This window comes from Acipenser ruthenus, chromosome 2 (genome assembly GCF_902713425.1).
Source record: "Acipenser ruthenus chromosome 2, fAciRut3.2 maternal haplotype, whole genome shotgun sequence".
In the NCBI taxonomy this organism is placed as follows: Eukaryota; Metazoa; Chordata; class Actinopteri; order Acipenseriformes; family Acipenseridae; genus Acipenser; species Acipenser ruthenus.
The window spans coordinates 69,504,076-69,518,373 of record NC_081190.1 but is presented as its reverse complement, the minus strand read 5'-3'; the positions used below and the strand labels follow the sequence as shown (position 1 = coordinate 69,518,373).

General features: G+C 36.8%; 1 protein-coding gene across 2 annotated transcripts; it reads left to right on the top strand.

Moving 5' to 3' along the window:
* The first annotated feature begins 8,273 nt into the window (after nt 1–8,273).
* Nucleotides 8,274–13,623, top strand: LOC117408885 (hemogen-like). 2 transcript variants are annotated; one of them, XM_034014272.3, is made up of 4 exons: nt 8,274–9,063; nt 10,081–10,171; nt 12,059–12,420; nt 12,870–13,623. In XM_034014272.3, exons 1-4 carry the CDS (start codon nt 8,910–8,912, stop codon nt 12,980–12,982), a joined length of 720 nt encoding a protein of 239 aa, XP_033870163.2. In that variant the 5' UTR covers nt 8,274–8,909; the 3' UTR covers nt 12,983–13,623. The 2 variants fall into 2 exon arrangements, with proteins under 2 accessions (XP_033870163.2, XP_033870164.2); XM_034014273.3 differs by having other exon boundaries at nt 8,279–9,063; nt 10,081–10,159.
* Nucleotides 13,624–14,298: the final 675 nt, after the last annotated feature.

Below are 14,298 nucleotides of genomic sequence, written 5' to 3'. Positions count from 1 at the left end.
ACTACTACTAACTTACTTTAAAAATAAACGTCTGGGACTTGTCAACAGACTTTCAACAGATCTGCGCCAACTGCCTCGCAAGCTGTCAATCAAACATGGCTTGCACATGATTCCTTGTGTGAGAGGAAGATACGACTCAAATATTGCATCACAATTACTACTTTGATTTGATTGGCTAAAGCCTACGGCATTTAAAAAAATTGGTATAAACTTAAATACCCGCCTTTGGGGCGCACAGTTGACGTTTATTATTATTATTTTTTTATATAAATGTACTTGGCATTCATAGGCGCAGATTTGGGTGGGCCTGTGTGCAAACTGGGTGTACCTTGGCTATTGTTTACGTTCTGCTGATTTTGTGTTTGGGTACCTATCGAAGTAACTTTTTCAGTTTGTAGGCATTTGCAGTGTTTCCTTAGAATTTGTGTGAACTGGTTATTTATAAATATACAAGATGTAGTGCTTGTTTGGCCAATGTCACTGTCCCGCGCTTCCAATTGGTTACTGCTACTTATAACGTACACCAATGTGTACGACAGCCCACTACCCCACAGATGCACACACTCTCCTAACCCACGGTAATACAGTGATAAACAACAATGAAACAAAACAACCTTCTCAATCAATAACAAAAAACAATTAATAATGATCAAATATTTACAGAAACAACAATTTCCCCAAAATAGTTCCCTAATCCCAGCGTCCTTTGCGCAACTAATTTACAATACCGTTGCCAGTCCTGAGACGAACACCTCACCTCACTCAGGACCTGCTTGTACCAAAATCTCCACTTCCATATTGGTAAATTTCAGTTTTCCCTTCCGAGCATCCTCATCACCAGGCTAGTACCAGGCTGAGGTCTTTGTGTGCCATTCATTTTCTTTTGGAATGTGTAGCCTACACACGCAGCGTTGACCCAAACCCGCTATTTATTGTGAGAGGTGTGTAATTCTCCACCGCTAATTGCGGTGAGGGGTATTTAAACTGGTTGATTGCGGAATCGCCTGCTTCACCTAATTAGGTTGTTATTTTGACGATGAGTGCAGCCGTACTGAACACGCACATTACGTGACTTTTTGCGGTCGGTTTTTCCCCTTTATAAATTTGGGCCTAAGCGTCCCATACAAACATACTTTGCTAGTATTCATTTGTCCTGAAAATTGATCCTCCTGTTCATCTGTTGTCCACTTAAACAAACCCAACAGCGGCATTCACCCCAAGCACGGCTGTGAATTCAAAATTAGAGCCATCAGTAACATTACAAAGTAGATCACCATAACCTACATTCCCTGTATACACATGGCAAAATATAAGGCAGACAGAGAGATAGACATTTGCCTTCATTTACCCTCAGATTCTTATATTCTCAATAACTTGTGCTAAAGTAAGCTTAATCATAACTGGTTAAAAGGCTCCCTACACTACAGCATGTATAACAATGTAAGTCTGGCTGTGATGGGGTACGCCCCTGTGTTAGTTGTATAAATTTTGTATTTATTATTATTATTATTATTATTATTATTATTATTATTATTAAAATGTATTTTGTGTTAAAAACAATGTATTATTATTATTGTTTGGCAGCTAGTATTAAAAACCTTCCCTGCCAGATATACATGTGTAGAATGTGGCTGTCTTCAAACTGGCTAATTGTTTGCCAATTTGAGGACAGTCACATCAATATAAACAACAGTTGTGCACTGGAAAAGATTGGTTGGTTAGGAGGAACGAGAGAGAGCAAGGTAAATCAACTGCAATCCGACTAACTGCATTCCACATTTGTGACTCACCTCGCAGTCCTTTGTCTGTGTTTATTTCCTGGTCTGTGACGTCATCACCAAGCCATCCATGACATATCGTGTCGAGAAGTGGGACAACAGCGTCGCCACGTATGCAGGCCAGGTGAGGTACTGTGGGTACACGCTAACCCTCATGAAGTGGTTCCTGGAAAACAAAGGGGAACCCTCGGTGTCTATCTGCTCGCTCGAGTGACCCATGAGAACGACATTTGTTTATCAGTACTTTCCTCTACCCATCTTCTTTCTAAACCTCCCTTCACATTCCACCTCTAACAGCTGACCATTTTGTTTATTCCTTCCCAGGTCTCCCTCAGCTCTAAGTGGGGTCACATATCCACCTGGGAGTTCACAAACTCCAAGCTCTTAATTTTCCCACAACTCTACTTCTCTCAGACTTGTTTTCTTGTCCTGGGCAACAATCAGAACCCCCCCCCCCCCCCCCCCCCATTTTTTGTAACTCTTTCCCTTTAACTGCTAGTATATACAACTAAGTCTACACGTGTTGCATCACCTAGAATTTTAAAATTTAAAAAAAAAAAGATATGAACATAATATAGATATTTTATTTAACATCATGTAATCACAGAAACTACAAAATTATATTGCAAAAGTCTACAAGAAGCCATCATACCATAGTAGTAAAGTATTTCATTTTAGATTTCTAAATGTCACATTTTTTACATTTGTCAGTTTGGAAAACTACAAAGCAGTATGTAATTCAATATGTTAACATAACATTATTCAGCAGGTGTCATTCGACTTTATGAAGCAAAATGAGTTACTTCTATAGGGTAATGCAAAACATGTGTTCCACAGCAGTACTGTAAGATACCATACCATCTATTAATCCATTGACCTCTGGCATGTGTACTGGTGAACAGGAACTGTATCCTGGCCTGATGCATCTTGATTATGAGATCCACACCACCCTCCTGTGGTAACCTCTGGTAATTCCACAAAATTCCACCTATGGTACAATGAATATTTTGAGACACTACAGCTCACTAATTACACCACAGTATCCATTAATAGTGTAATATAAACTATTGGGTCTATTTGAAATCTAAATAGTGGCATATCTTAATACCACTGCCTCTATATTTTATAAACCAGATTTCTGGGAACCTTATTTAAATTGTATTTTTAGGCCACATTCATAAACACTGATAGCGTTTTAAGAATTTTTTTTTTTTTAGGAATGTTTTCCACATGTGCTGCACATGGGTTGCATTGGTTTGAGAAAGACACAAACAGAAAATGTTGCTGTACTCTCCAGGGACAGATTGTAATTTGCCAATGTTACCCTTTCAGCTGCCCTCAATATAAAAATGTCATGTAAGTTTCCCTGCCTGCTAGGGTACACTTCTGAACTGCACAGCAGGCGGGGTGGGGTTCCAAAGATGAAGCGATGAGTAACTGCCCTCCAGCGCACAGGAAAACAGGATCCATCTGTCTTTAGCTCTTGAGCAAGATGCCTACCTCTGAGTCAGTGGGCAGTTGCAACCCTGGCTGTCTGGAAGTTCAAGCTAATCCAGTACTGTCTTCTACCAGCAGGGGTCCCTGTTTGGTTTCTGTGTATGGGTTGGCCTTGAGATTCTGATAGTTTATCAAGCTAAATATTTATAATAAATGTAGTTTGTTATACTTTGTTCCTAAGTGCAGTGGGCTGGGTTTATTTCCCTTTCCTTTCAAACAAAATGGGGCAGATTGTCTTTTAGTCTAAACTACAATCTGCACCATTTTGTTTGAAAGGAAAGGGAAATAAAAAAAAGTAAATTGCTTGCAAACAATTTCCCATAGATCTATTATCAAAGCAAATCAAATCAAATTTTATTTATAAAGCGCCTTTCATGGCAAGCCATCCCAAGGCGCTTTTAACATGAAAAAGGACATTCGGAAGTACATTTAGTACAATAAAAACAATATAAAACAATAAAAACAGCAAAAGAAAACAACATTTTAAAATTAAAGCAAATAAAAACTAACAGATGAGGAACTCAAACCAAACAAATAGGAATAAAACTATATAAAAAATAAATATATAAGATATAAAAGCCCTATTATAAAAGTATGTTTTTAATTTATTTTTAAAAATATGCACAGTAGGTGTGTCTCTCTCCCTGTGCATGGTAGAGCATTCCAGACTGAATGCTCTACCACCTGTCCTTTGCTTTAAAATCCTTGGGACAGATAACAGCCCTGCATCTTGGGATCAGAGTGGCTGGCCAGGGGCATACGGGACTAAAAGATCCTTCAAATTGGCCGGAGCCAAACCGTTTAGGGCTTTATGGGCGATAAGAAGGACCTTAAAGTCAGTCCTGGACAGTACCGGGAGCCAGTGGAGGGTTGCTAACACTGGGGTGATGTGCGCACTTTTTTTTGTTTTGGTTAGCACCCTGGCTGCAGCATTGTGTACAAGCTGCAATCGAGACAGAACACAGTTTGGAATTCCAGAGTACAGGGCATTGCAGTAATCAATCCTAAAAGATATGAAGGCATGCATCAGTCTCTCAGCATTTTGCTGTGAAAGGAAGCGGCTCACCTTGGGAATATTTCTAGGATGAAAGAAAGATATTTTAATTATATTTCGAACACGTGACTCAAAGGAGAGGTCAGGGTCAAAAATTACACCCAGATTCCTCATTTCAGTTTTGTGGGAAACTATCCTCTGTGAAGGCGGACAGATTTATGTTTTTTTTTTTAATCTTTTGATCCCAAAATCATTCTCTCTGTTTTATCTGAAATTAACATAAGTAAATTATTAGACATCCATACCTTGATGTCAGCAAGACAGCTTATCACATTTTTGTATAGAAGAGACACCACCTGGTTTTAGAGACAGATATAGCTGGGTGTCATCAGCATAGTGAAAATAAAATTGGCCCAAGAACAGAACCCTGAGGAACGCCACAAGTAACCTCAGATAGTAAGGAAGTGTCGCCCCCATATGAACTCTAAGTAGCTAGGTTTTCAGGGTTTCAGGGAAACTCTTTATTTTATGAATCTGGCACCTTTCATAGTGGACCACCATCACAAAGCGCTTTACAAGATACAGTAAAAAAACAATGCATAATGCATTAAATACAGTGAAAAACAAAGCATAATACATTAAATACAAGGCTGAGATATGAATTCTAAAGCATTGTGGATGGGTATTTTATATAAAACGATAAGAAGATACAGTGAGGGCTCCCGAGTGGCGCATCCAGTAAAGGCACTCCTCGTGGAGTGCAGGATGTGCCCTATAGCCTGGATGTCGCGAGTTAGATTCCAGGCTATTCCTTTGCTGACCGGGGACGGGAGCTTCCAGGGGGCGGCGCACAATTGGTCGAGCGCCGCCCGGGGTGGAGGGAGGGTTAGGTCCGCCAGGGTGTCCTCGGCTCACTGCGCACCAGCGACCCCTGTAGTCTGGCCGGGCGCCTGCGGGCTTGCCTGTAAGCTGCCCGAGAGCTGCGTTGTCCTCCAACGCTGTAGCTCTTGGGTGGCTGCATGGTGAGTCCGCAGTGTGACGGCACACGCTTCGGAGGACAGCGTGTTCGTTTTCGCCCTCCCGAGTCAGCGCAGGGGTGGTAGCAGTGAGCTGAGCCTAAAAAATATTTGGCCATTCCAAATTGGGGAGAAAATAATAAAAAATAATTGGCAACGACTAAATTAAAATAAAACAAAGATACAGTGAAAGATCAGAAGATGATCTTTCACTGTATCTTTTGCCATTCCAGTATGATACCTTTTAACAGAAAAAAGGATGTGCATATCAACAAGCTTTCAACTTCCCCTGTGTTTTTATGCAACCCCCTACCCTCCCTCCTCATAATAAGCCATCTGCTGACAAGGTTTGGGGACTGAGATTCAATGTTAACCCCTAATATTTCTGCCGACAGTTGCTTCAACATATACAGTAGGTTTATAAATGATAGATTTGTCAGTGGCTCCCTGGAGTAATCACTTAATACTTTTCACCTAAGACCTGTAGGTTTGAGTCCAACTCCAGCAAAATATTCCTTCAGAACATAACAGCAAGTTATATCATTTTATTTTAATTGGAAGGGTTACTATAAACAGAGAGCAGAATCTTTCAAATAAAATGGCCAGCCATATATTTCACCAAATTAAAGCGAATAGATTGATTCCAGAAATTAATTCTAGAAATTGTATTCACATCAGCTGGCTGTGTACTTTCTTTTTTATATTATATTAAATATTACAGGAGAAAACAAATATATCAGTGACATAAACCCTTGCCATGGCTAAAAATCTGTTTGTCAAAATACAATTAGATTTGTATTTTTCTTAAATAGAAACTGTTCATGTTTCAAAACTATAGTATCAAACAACGTAATACTGTAGCTTAACTATTTTTTGTAACATGCCTGACTATCAGTATGGGACCATCTGGGTGTGTGAAAGTACAGCTGTCTCTGTTGGTGAAAGGGGATACTGTAGGAGACCCGGGAGGCTTGGTTTACTTGATAGCTCTGTCTGCTGAGTCATGCTACTATGCATTCTAGGTAGTATGTTTTATTGATATGAGGTGTATTGACTGCAGGTTGGCAGCACATATGGCAGCTAATGTGCTCACGCTAACGTCTAACAAATTCAAAAGCTATAAACCTGTTAGGGTTCCAGTGTCTGTGACGTAGACCAATTTGCATTTTCTTCTTGGTAGACCTGAAGTCAATTTAGCCGGAAACTGGAAGCATTACACAGTAGGAGGGGGACAGACTTTCTCTTAAAAAAAAAAAAAAAAAAAAAAAAGGTGGACCATTTTCCTGCAATTGAAAAATAAAGCCAAAATATGTAATATAATATAAGTCTGTTTTTATAAATAAGATACAGTTTAAGAATCATAAAACTGATCTAGACTGCTGTTGGCTAATTCCAAGATGAAGTAGCTTCAAATTACATTTTATTTCCCTTACCTTTTTGTGATATTTGCAATGTATTTCGTGATAAGTATGTATTTAAGGTGCTTTGAGTATGTGTTGTGTTAAGGTGCTTTGAGTATGTGTTGTGTTAAGGTGCTTTGAGTATGTGTTGTGTTAAGATGCTTTGAGTATGTGTTGTGTTAAGTATGTATTTAAGGTGCTTTGAGTATGTGTTGTGTTTAGTATGTGTTAAGGTGCTTTGAGTATGTGTTGTGTTAAGTATGTATTTAAGGTGCTTTGAGTATGTGTTGTGTTTAGTATGTGTTAAGGTGCTTTGAGTATGTGTTGTGTTAAGTATGTATTTAAGGTGCTTTGAGTATGTGTTTTGTTTAGTATGTGTTAAGGTGCTTTGAGTATGTGTTGTGTTTAGTATGTGTTAGGTGCTTTGAGTTCAGGAGCTGCTCTTCAGTTCTAGTTGCCTATTATAAATTATATATATATATATATATATATATATATATATATATATATATATATAGATAGATATAGATATATATATATATTTTAGCTCAAAGAGCCAGCTGCCCAACGTTTCGATATGTTGTACATATCTTTCTCAAGGGAGCCTGTGTTTGAATCCAAACATTGGAGGTATTTATAGGTTTTTGACGGCATGACAACTACTGAGGGCAGCAGTGTGGAGTAGTGGTTAGGGCTCTGGACTCTTGACCGGAGGGTTGTGGGTTCAATCCCCAGTGGGGGACACTGCTGTTGTACCCTTGAGCAAGGTACTTTACCTAGATTGCTCCAGTAAAAACCCAACTGTATAAATGGGTAATTGTATGTAAAAATAATGTGATATCTGTATAATGTATAATGTGATATGTTGTAACAATTGTAAGTCGCCCTGGATAAGGGCGTCTGCTAAGAAATATTCTAAAAATATTCTACTTGTTATTGTTTACATTCAAATTCATGATTTATTCTTACATGATGTAATGGTGTTCTATATATTGTGACAAGTATCTATAAAGTTTTGATGAGAACGATACTTAGCTCTCTGTGCCGTCAGTCTCTTAAGTTTATTATCCGCCTGTCTTGTCCTCCTGGATTGGTGTAATACTCCAGTCCGCCTCTCACTTCCTCCATTCATTTCCTTTCTCAAAGAGCCAGCTGCCCAACGTTTCGATATGTTGTACATACCTTTCTCAAGGGAGCCTGTGTTTGAATCAATATAGACAGGATCAGCCAAAGCATCTTTATATTTGTAAGCAATGGTACCATCTAGTTCACAGCAATGTATTGCCAACAAGCATCATTGTTGTGCCACTGTGATGCCATTGTTATTGCTATTGGTCGTTGTGGCAAAGTGCCCCCCCTGTGTATGTTATATGTTACGTGTTGTGTGTAAATGTTGGTGAATGGGCATTGGTACACGGGATATAAGCGGGTCTGTGTTTCACATGTGTGTAAATTGTATATTTGTATTAGGCACGGGGATGGCACATCACATCACGTGCAAGTAAAAAGTAATAATATGTGAGCACGGGGAATTGCACTTTAATTAATTCACGTGCAGTTGTACCGAGATTCCAATTGAATGATTGACTAGCAATCGAGTCTCGGTACAACTGCATAAAAGCTGCATGTTTTCACTCACTGGTGGTTGGGTGTTCGAGAGTGGAGAACGGGTGAGGAGAAGGAGGAAAGTAGTAAAGTGAAATAATCTGGAAGTGTTTTTACTCACCGCTTATTTTCTGACAGTCCTGCCTGTAATGACAGATATGTGCACTGCATGTGCTTGCGAATACTGAAAACACAGTTACTGCTTTCAGAGACTACAGCTATGGCCAAACGTTTCACATCACCTAGAATTTTAGGATTGAGAAAAAAAACAAAAAAACGATATGAACATAATTTAATCAAAGAAACTACAAAATGATATTGTAAGTGTCTACCATAATAGTAGTGCAGTATTTCATGTTAGATTTCGAAATGTCAAAGTCTCTCATTAAGCATATGGAAAATTATAAAGTGATATATAATTCAATATGTTAACTTAACAATATTCATCAGGTTTCATTCGACTTTATGACTTTATTCTATGGGGTGATGCAAAACCTTTGGCCATAGTTGTAGACAACAGCATACCCGCTGGTTTATTTTTTCATACGCTGTGCCAGATCACCCACCTTTACAAATATGATAAGAAGAAAACTGTTAACACACTTCAAATACAGCGTTAATGGTTAAACCAGATAAAAATGTTTGGGTGGGTGTGCCAAACTTCTGGAGAAAGAGAAATGACAGAAAAGCTGCTTGTTCACTTCTCTTCAACAAAAGTATTGAGAACAACATGGAGAGATATTCAGAACGCGATGACCCAAATGACAATCGAGGTAACTACAATACTAGGAAACTAGAGCGCGTTATTGTATAATTTATATACATATACAAATATAGGTCACAAAGAAATTGCTAGTAATACAAAATGAATTAGGCAAATGTCAAAAGGATTAGTCATTTACAGTGTTATGGATTGCAATACCTAATATCTATTGTTTTGTAATATAAGGAATAGTTGATGTTAATACGTAGAAGTATATAGCTTAAAGACAGGTGGATGGATTTTGGGGTGAAGCAAAGGATCTTTAAAGTCCAATTTGTTTTACTAACAATGCAATCTAAAGTTGTGTTAATGGGGCATATTTTCAAAGTGTTTACTCCATTTTTTTTTTTAACTCCAATTTTCTGAAAAGAGGAAAATTCCAAGTTATTTTTAAAGAAGTGAAATCGAACCTGAGAGTTCTCAAGGTACCTTACTATATTAGTGAGTTGTTTCTAGTTCCATAACGTTAACAAGAGTTTTTCATCTTTCAAAAAGTAAGAGTTAATTAAAGGCTGGAGAAAACCTTTGAAAATACTTCCTGTTGTGCATAAAACGGGCACTGTAAGTTAAGTTTAACTTTTCATTGAAAGGTACTGGGATATCTCTATGGCATATTTAACTGCAGCAAACTGAAAACCAGAAACACATTTTTTTTTTTTTTTTTTAATGCATAAAGATATTCTCTTTTTAATAACAAATATATTTACATATTGTATTCTTTTAAAATATGCTTCTTAAAATACTGTACCATACAAAATGTAATAAAATTATATTGAATGCACAGTAAAATATAGTAAATAGCTTATGTCTGGAAAAGTATACTGGAAAAATCTATTGTAAATGTAAGCACAGGAAAATGTAAACTGCATGTTTACAGTGCTAATTGTAAAAAATATGGTTATTTTTTAATTGGGGAAAACTACAAATCTAGAATTGCACAATGTAATACTGTATGGTTGTATCATGCCTGGAAGCATGAAGACTACTGGAAACATATATTTACAGTAGGAGCTGTATTTTATTATAGGTGGGATATCCAGTCGGTTGAGAGATCGAGACCTTCTCAAGAAACGAAAGACAGAAGCTCAAGAGAAGGAGACTTACCAGTGGGTTCATGGGTAAATGTAGACAGACACAGGAATTGTCAGCCAAAGACACATAGGGCCAGATTTTCAAAGGGTTTACTTCAGTCTTTAACTCCTATTTTTTGAAAGAGGTAAAACACATGTTCATCTTACAAAACTAGAACTAGACAACTAATTTATATATTTCATGTCCTCTCAAGAACATTCAAAGTGTTGTTTTTTTCGTTTTGTAAAATTAACATTATTTTTTTCTCTTTGCAAAAAAATAAGAATTAAAGAATGACTCAAAATATTTGTCTGCCGCACCAAGTAGTTTCTTTAGTTTTACTCGCTATTTACATAAACTCAGTCAGCTTGTGTACTGTTCCCATTTCTTTACTTCAAACTCTATTCACAAACAATTACTTAAAGCCTGTTTTGATCAATTGAACTTTTTTGGAGTTTTTAAGGAGGGTTTGGAGATAATTCTGTGTTTCAAAGCACCCTCAAGAGAGAAAAAAAATAATTATTTCCAAAGCGTTTTAGTTTTTTGCAAGAACTTACATTAGCCCTTGAAGCCTGATGATTTTTACAGAATTTCAAGAATATCTGAAATATTTGCAGAACCTGAATTAATTTAAAAGCGAAGCAAAAGATTTTCATCACAAGGAAAGAGGACCAGTGATGTGCTGAAGTCTCTTATAATTAACTTTGTTTGAAATAAAAGAAAAATACCTTGCTTACATTGCTTTATGCACTCTTTTTATTTGAACATTTTCAATGAAATGTGTAAGAAAAATCTTTACATTTAATATATAATGGAGATCTTTAAAATTCTATTTACATTTAAACAGGGGGCAGACATAGGCACTCGCTATGTTAAATTGCAGTGTATGCTTTATAACATAGACCACAAGGGCCCTGAAAAAACAATTATAGCACAACCATTTATTTGTATTGCTCCTGACCAAAATACATGAACTCCATGGTAATGATGATTGTTTGATCATTACACAAAAAACAAGCTAACCAGAGGAGAAGATTGCTGTATTGCTATATATAATCAAAAAACATTCTTTAGTCAATTCATTTGTATTTAATTTAGCTTTCATGGCTGGTTCCACAGACCCTGATTAGCACTCACCTTGGATTACCTCATGTTACCCTTGGTAAAGAGCTCCAAGATTAATGCTAATCAATGTCTGTGAAACCAGCCGTCAAATTCATTTTATTTATGGAATACATAAAGGCTGTACATTGCTATGCCACATACTGTATTGTTTACATATTCTTGGAGCCAATGTTTGCACTGTTGAATTGCTAGCTCCCTTTGATTTCTGCAAAGGGGAAAAATAACAACTATCAAGAAACAATTCAGGCTTAAGTAGGTTAGTTAATAGTTAAATTAGCATTCTAAGTTTGGTTTTTTGTTTTGCTTGTTTAATTACACTAATAGTATACTTTATATTGGAAAACAAAGCCAAGGCAACGGTCCTGCACCCAGTCCTGGTTATCAGATGTACACTATCTTGTTGAGACAATTCTGAATATTCAGCTTCTAGCAAAGTGTGCTCTGAACTGATTAGAATTATTACAGGAGATATCCTGTAATAATTACAGGAGATATTACAGGAGATATCCTGTAATAAGCCTAACCTGATGCAGCTCAGTTTAACAATGGATAATTTAGCAAGGTCTTTCCTGGCACCGAATCATTTTGGTCATGTCAACACGCTAGTTCTAAGAACCAGGACTGGGTGCAGGACAAGCAGAATCCCTTCACCCTACTTCACACACGGGAGCAAACTTTACAAACTAAACAACCTCACCTTCTGGTCACTTCAGTTTTCTTTCAAATGTAGCGCTTGCAACCAACACTTAATTCAAAGCAATCCTCCCTCTGATGTCACTTTTAAAGTAAACATCTTATTTTGGTTGCAGGGAACACAGTCAAAGGAAAAGACAGAGGCAGGAAAAGAAAAGCTCCCGCAGGAGGTATCGGAGAAGGGACAAGACGCCAGAACCCGAGCCTTCACCAGAAGGGCCTTCACAAAAGGAAGACGCCCAAGAAGAAGGTGCTCCACTGGCTGCTCCCCCAAGGGGAACTTTCCTAGCTCAAGAAGACCCTTTCCCAGAGCAGAAGTCAAGCCAAGAACCCGTTGAGGGAGAACCCTCCCATGCAGAGTCGTACTCTCAGAATGGCAGTAAAACTCTGGAAGCATCTCTGATTGTGGATGTGGGTCCTGAGGGAGAGAACGAGCAGGAGGCACCCTGCTCTCAGGAGACTCTTCGTATTGTGCCAGGTACATAAAGAACAACAATGGTCAGATGTAGCTACGCTCCCAGCCTTTCCTCCAGCTGGGAAGCATCCTTATTAAACAGTAATTTAAAAGACAGTGATTGAGGATTGAACCTTGGTCAACACACACTTATCAACACCCCATCGGCAACCATGCAGAAAGAAAAGACATGAGGGAGCATACAATGATTATTAACTGTAATTGCATCTAACGACCACCAGGGGCAGGGGGCTGCTGGGAATGTTCATCAGTTTTCTTAAAAAAGCTGGTTGGTAGATGTACAAATCTTCCACTTTCTTGGGCCAGACAGCATGGCAAACTCCAACTGATGCAAAACAGAAACACTACAGTAGATGTTGCAAAATAACCTGTTGTTCACACAACCTGTATACATAAATAACAATGACCTTATTACTTATGTTTTCCATTCATTTCATTATATATTTTTTTAGAATTCAGTGAAGAACTATCCGCTGCTGCAACAGACACTGCAGAGGTTTTCAACATCCCTACACTCGAATCTACTCTTCCAGAACAAGAATACCTGCCAAGAAATTATTTCTAAGGAGGCTCACTGAACATTTCTTTGTTATAGTTTGAAATATGAAATGCCTTTATAATTAGATGGGGGAGGAGTAAATGGGATTGAGGGGTGTTGAATTAGTATATCTGCTTTGAAATTATGGTTTTGGGAGATTAGCACCAGTAGTTCATACTTCAAACCAACCTATAGATGAAGGCTACTGAGACTAATAGATTAACAACCACATGTTAAATATTTTATTGCATTTACAGTAGTATACCTTTACGTTTAAAATACAATTTTATCTTTCACTAAATTCTTACAAAGCTTAAATGTGTTTTTTTTTTTTTTTTTTTTTATCAGGGACATAAATTCCTTAACCAGAAGATATTGCTTTCGTGGAACCTACTGCTGCATGTATTTGAAACTCAATTGTAGTTTGTACAACAGTTTTAATGGCATGATAAAGGCTGACATGGTCGTTTTTAATATATATAGTATATAGCATTATGTTATTATGTTTTAAAAATAGTTTTAAAATGAGTTGGTGTTTAATATATTCCTGTAAAATATACACTCTCATGAAACAATTTTTTGGACATTTAAGCAAATAGTCTTTTTTATTTCTGTGTTTATTTACAAAAAAAATGTAGAAATAAAAAAAAATGCAATAACGTTTATAAGGGTGTGTCTGTCTAACTTTTTATTCCATGTTTAGAATGTCATGTATGCAGTTGTAATATATTTACTTTACAGAACCTGTTTATAGAACATGCATGACCAAAATGAATGATATCATGCAACTTGATTAGTATGCCATATAAAGATATGAGTGAGAGTGAGAGAGAGGTAATGTACTAAATAAGGAATAAGTTAATATGTTGTACACGCTTATATACAAAATGTGAATTAACTGATTGATGCACTCAAATGTATAATAATCTGCACAAAATAACAATACACACCCAATGCCCATACGGAAAGAACACATATTTTCAATATATTATAAATATATACAATATATACTGTTTTAATATGTTACATATATGCATCACGTCCATATATGTTTGTAATATGTTTTAAATATAATCAAAACAGGCACATGCATGATCAATATTAATATCATGCAACTTGATTTGTATGCCATAAAGATAGATGAATGTGTGTGTATATAGAGTAAATAAGGAATAAGTAAAAAATAAAATACACAAAAATGTTGTACACGTTTATATACAAACATGTGAGTTAATGCACTGATTCCAAATATAAAAATAACTAGAATAAGAATTAAGATTTTTTTTCTTCATTAAAAAAAAATAAAAAAATTATCAATTTATATTTTTATCATACACCATAAA